The sequence below is a fragment of the Oratosquilla oratoria genome, chromosome 19, assembly GCF_046742065.1.
Source record: "Oratosquilla oratoria isolate Oo_2021 chromosome 19, ASM4674206v1, whole genome shotgun sequence".
Classification (NCBI taxonomy): domain Eukaryota; kingdom Metazoa; phylum Arthropoda; class Malacostraca; order Stomatopoda; family Squillidae; genus Oratosquilla; species Oratosquilla oratoria.
Window position 1 is genome coordinate 43,860,691 of NC_134795.1, and position 4,335 is coordinate 43,865,025.

General features: G+C 46.7%; 1 protein-coding gene across 1 annotated transcript; it reads left to right on the forward strand.

Annotated features, from left to right (window-relative positions):
• Window positions 1–1,765: 1,765 nt before the first annotated feature.
• Window positions 1,766–3,082, forward strand: LOC143035607 (uncharacterized). Its single transcript, XM_076202473.1, has 2 exons — window positions 1,766–2,152; window positions 2,387–3,082. The coding sequence occupies exons 1-2, from the start codon at window positions 1,766–1,768 to the stop codon at window positions 3,080–3,082; spliced, it is 1,083 nt and encodes a 360-aa protein (XP_076058588.1).
• The last annotated feature ends 1,253 nt before the right edge of the window (window positions 3,083–4,335 follow it).

Consider the following 4,335-nt stretch of genomic DNA (forward strand, 5'->3'; position numbering starts at 1 on the left):
TTATCAGTAACGACCTCAAATCATCCAAGCAGTGTATTTCAGCCTCTGAGAAAGCAAATAAGATTCTGGGATTGATCGCGCGATCTTTTGATTTGAAAAGTCCATCACTCATTAACAAGCTATATAAATCGTTAGTTCGTCCACATTTGGAATATGGTGTTTCCGTATGGTCACCGAATCTCATTAAAGACATTGACAGACTGGAAAAAGTACAACGGCGAGCCACAAAACTGATTCCAAATATCAAAAATAAATCATACGAAAATCGACTTAAGCACATGAATCTGTTTTCCCTAAAAAAGCGTAGACTAAGAGGTGACTTGATACAGGTCTTTAAGATTTTAAAGGGAATTGACAACATCAAAAGTGACCAAATTTTCACGTTGAATGAGAATCAGACAAGAAACAATGGTCTCAAACTGTCCGGAAATAGATTCAATTTGGAAGTAGGTAGAAACAACTTTGCCAACCGTGTAGTTAATGAATGGAATAAACTTCCTGCACAGGTAGTGCAATGTAGTTCAGTTCGAAGCTTTAAGAATCATTTAGATAAATACCTAAGTAAGATGCTGTAATGATTATAATTTATGTTATATTATTTGTTTTTGTTTTGTTATAATTTGTCTGTCTGATTTTCATTTATTATTAGTTATATGTCAATTTATAATCATTTACTATTTACCTTTTTGTTTGTTATTCAACTATACCTATGCATTTATTTATGTATTTGATTTGTTATTTTTACATTATTATAGTTTTAATTTATTATTAATATGATTTTTTTTTTTTTTTTTTTTTTTTTTTTTTGCATCCGACCTAGATATGGATCAAAAGGTCTCCTGTCGGCATGCTCCGCCTTTGTAATCCTTATATATATATATATATATATATATATATATATATATATGTGTGTGTGTGTGTGTGTGTGTGTGTGTGTGTGTGTGTGTGTGTGTGTGTGTGTGTGTGTGTGTGTGTGTGTGTGTGTGTGTGTGTGTGTGTGTGTGTGTGTGTGTGTGTGTGTGTGTGTGTGTGTGTGTGTGTGTGTCAGGTCAGGGTATGTCCCTGCTACTGGTAAAATGTAACCCGGTACAACCTGCCGCATGGGTAGATGGGAGCTAGCCCAGTAAGGTAACTCATCTAGTTGAAGGAAATCTTTGACCACAAACCTCCACTGCCTTGTGGATTACCCACCAAGGAAAGTGCTTCGGGAGTAAACCCTGAGGAAAAATCCGGAGATGGAGTTCCTAAGGCGGTTCGATGCTGACCTCAGTAACGTTCCGGCAACTCCTGAGACACTGTTGGTGCCCAAAATGTACCAGATCTTGCTGTTCCTTTGGAACCATCTTCAGTGTGGAGAGGGGGGGATCTGTTGCATGGGCAACTGCTTATCTTCCACAATCTTCTGCCCTGGCTTGCACCCTAGAGAGGTCACTCCAGCTTCGCCTCACAGCGTTGAACCAACACGGGAAACAGCAGTTACCGGTTATAAGTCACAATGTTCGATTGGCGTAGAATGTGGCGCCATAGGGTGCTTCTGACGGTGGGAAAGATCCTCGGATCTTACTGGACAGCTACCGCCCGCCTATAGCTGGGCAGCCCCCAGTCAATAAGGTGTTGCCCCGCCACAGCCTGCCTTCCTCATTGGGTGCTTGGGGATTAGGATCAAACCGACAAGCAGGCTGCAAAACCCGCACCAGGCAAGAACTCAAGAAACTCAAAGAACAGGTGCCCAGTCCTAAAACTGGGAAGCTGGAACGTCCGAACGATGACACCCGGACTGTTCGAAGACCTTCAAGGCATCAGTGATCCGAGAAAAACAGCTGTCATCAGCAGCGAGCTACTGAGACTACAGGTAGACATAGCAGCTTTACAAGAGACTCGCCTTGCCGACAGCGGAACCCTCAAGGAGAAGGAATTTACTTTCTTCTGGCATGGGAAGAGTGCAGAGGATCGAAGTGAGCATGATGTTGGATTCGCTGTCAGGAACACTTTGCTGAGTATGGTCGAACCAGGAGACAAGGGATCTGAACGCCTGATGACACTCCGCCTCCACACCTCCGAAGGTCCTGTCACTCTCGTCAGCGCTTACGCTCCCACTCTGACATCCACAGCAGAAGCAAAGGACGAGTTTTACATCAACATCAGCAACATCGTGAAGAACATACCCCCCAAGGAACATGTCATCATCCTGGGAGACTTCAACGCTCGAGTGAGTGCCGACCATGACTCCTGGCCTTCCTGTCTTGGACATTTTGGAATTGGCAAGATCAACGACAACGGGCAGCGCTTGCTGGAGTTTTGCTCCTGCAACAGTCTCTGCGTGACCAACTCCTTCTTCCAGACCAAGCCTCAACACAGTGTGTCATGATGTCACCCTCGCTCAAAGCACTGGCATCAGCTGGACTTGATCCTGATCCGTCGTAGCAATATCAAGCTCGTGCAGATTACCCGCACTTACCACAGCGCAGACTGCGACACCGACCACTCTCTCGTCTGCTGCAAGATCAGGTTACATCCTAAGAAGCTTCACAAGTCCAAGCAGAAAAGCAAACCTCGCATGAACACCACGGGTATGCATCTCCCTGAGAAAGTCGAAGAGTTTGCCAAGTCCCTTCAAAAAGCTCTGTCCGTCGAACACCAGCACTGCTCTGCAGCTGAGAAGTGGAACCACCTCCGCGATACCGTTCAGAAAACAGCCCTTGCAACCTTTGGGAAGAAAACCTCCAAGAACAACGACTGGCTTGACGCTAAGTTCAGTGAGATGTCCCCTGATATTGATGCAAAGCGTGCTGCCCTTGCTGAATACAAGCGCTCTCCCACCGAGAAAACCTTGCAAGCACTCAGAGCAGTAAGAAGCAAAGTACAACAAACTGCAAGACGTTGTGCAAATGAATACTGGCAACAGCTCAGCGACTCCATCCAGTTTGCAGCTGTTTCGGGTAACATCAGAGGAATGTATGAAGGCATCAAGACAGCTCTAGGTCCAACACAGAGCAAAACAGCCCCCCTCAAGTCTACCAGTGGGGGAAGTGATCACCGACAAGGGCAAGCAGATGGACAGATGGGTGGAGCACTACTCTGAGCTCTACTCCAGAGAGAACACCGTTGTCCCCTCAGCCCTGGATGCCATTGAGCCCCTGGCTATCATGGAAGAACTAGATGATGAACCAACCATTGCCGAACTCTGCAAAACAATCGACAGCCTAGCAAGCGGCAAAGCACCTGGCGATGATGGTATTCCCGCTGATCTCATCAAGTGCTGTAAAAACACTCTACTGCAGCCCCTCCATGACGTCCTATGCCAGTGTTGGAAAGAGGGAGCCGTGCCGCAAGACATGAGAGATGCCAAGATTGTCACCCTCTACAAGAATAAGGGTGAAAGGAGTGATTGTAACAACTACAGAGGCATCTCGCTCTTGAGTATTGTTGGGAAACTCTACACCCGCGTCGTGCTTGTGCGTCTCCAGAAACTCGCTGGGCGCGTCTACCCTGAGTCTCTGTGTGGACATTATATTCTCCCTTCGTCAACTTCAGGAGAAATGCAGGGAACAACGTAAGCCCCTCTACATAGCCTTTATAGATCTGACTAAGGCCTTTGACCTGGTCAGCAAGGAAGGGCTGTTCGACATCCTTCCAAAGATCGGTTGCCCTCCAAAACTCCACAGTCTCATTAGATCCTTTCACGATGACATGAAGGCAACGATCCAGTATGAAGGCAACATGTCCAACCCCTTTAACATCAAGAGTGGAGTCAAGCAAGGGTGTGTACTGGCTCCAATCCTCTTCGGCATCTTCTTTGCTATGCTCTTAAAGCATGCTTTTGGAACATCAACAGAAGGAGTGTACCTTCGCACAAGATCTGACGGTCGACTTTTCAACCTGGCTCGACTGAAAGCAAAAAGCAAAGTGACTGAGATTACCATCTGGGACATGCTTTTTGCTGATGATGCTGCTGTCACCTCGCACAATGAGCAAGAACTCCAGCTCCTCATGCACAGGTTTTCCCAGGCCAGCAAAGACTTCGGACTGACCATCAGCCTAAAAAAGACCAATGTGCTGAGTCAGGATGTGGACACTCCACCAGCTATCTATATCGACGACTACCGACTCGAAGTCGTACACCAGTTCACATACCTGGGATCCACTATCAGCGACAACCTGTTCCTTGACGCCGAGATCAACAAGCGCATCAGCAAGGCTGCTACGACCCTAGGACGCCTCACCATCCGCGTCTGGGAGAACCAGAAGCTGACAACGTCAACTAAGATGGCAGTGTACAACGCGTGTATTGTCAGCACTCTCCTCTACGGCAGCGAAACATGGATGACCTACTCG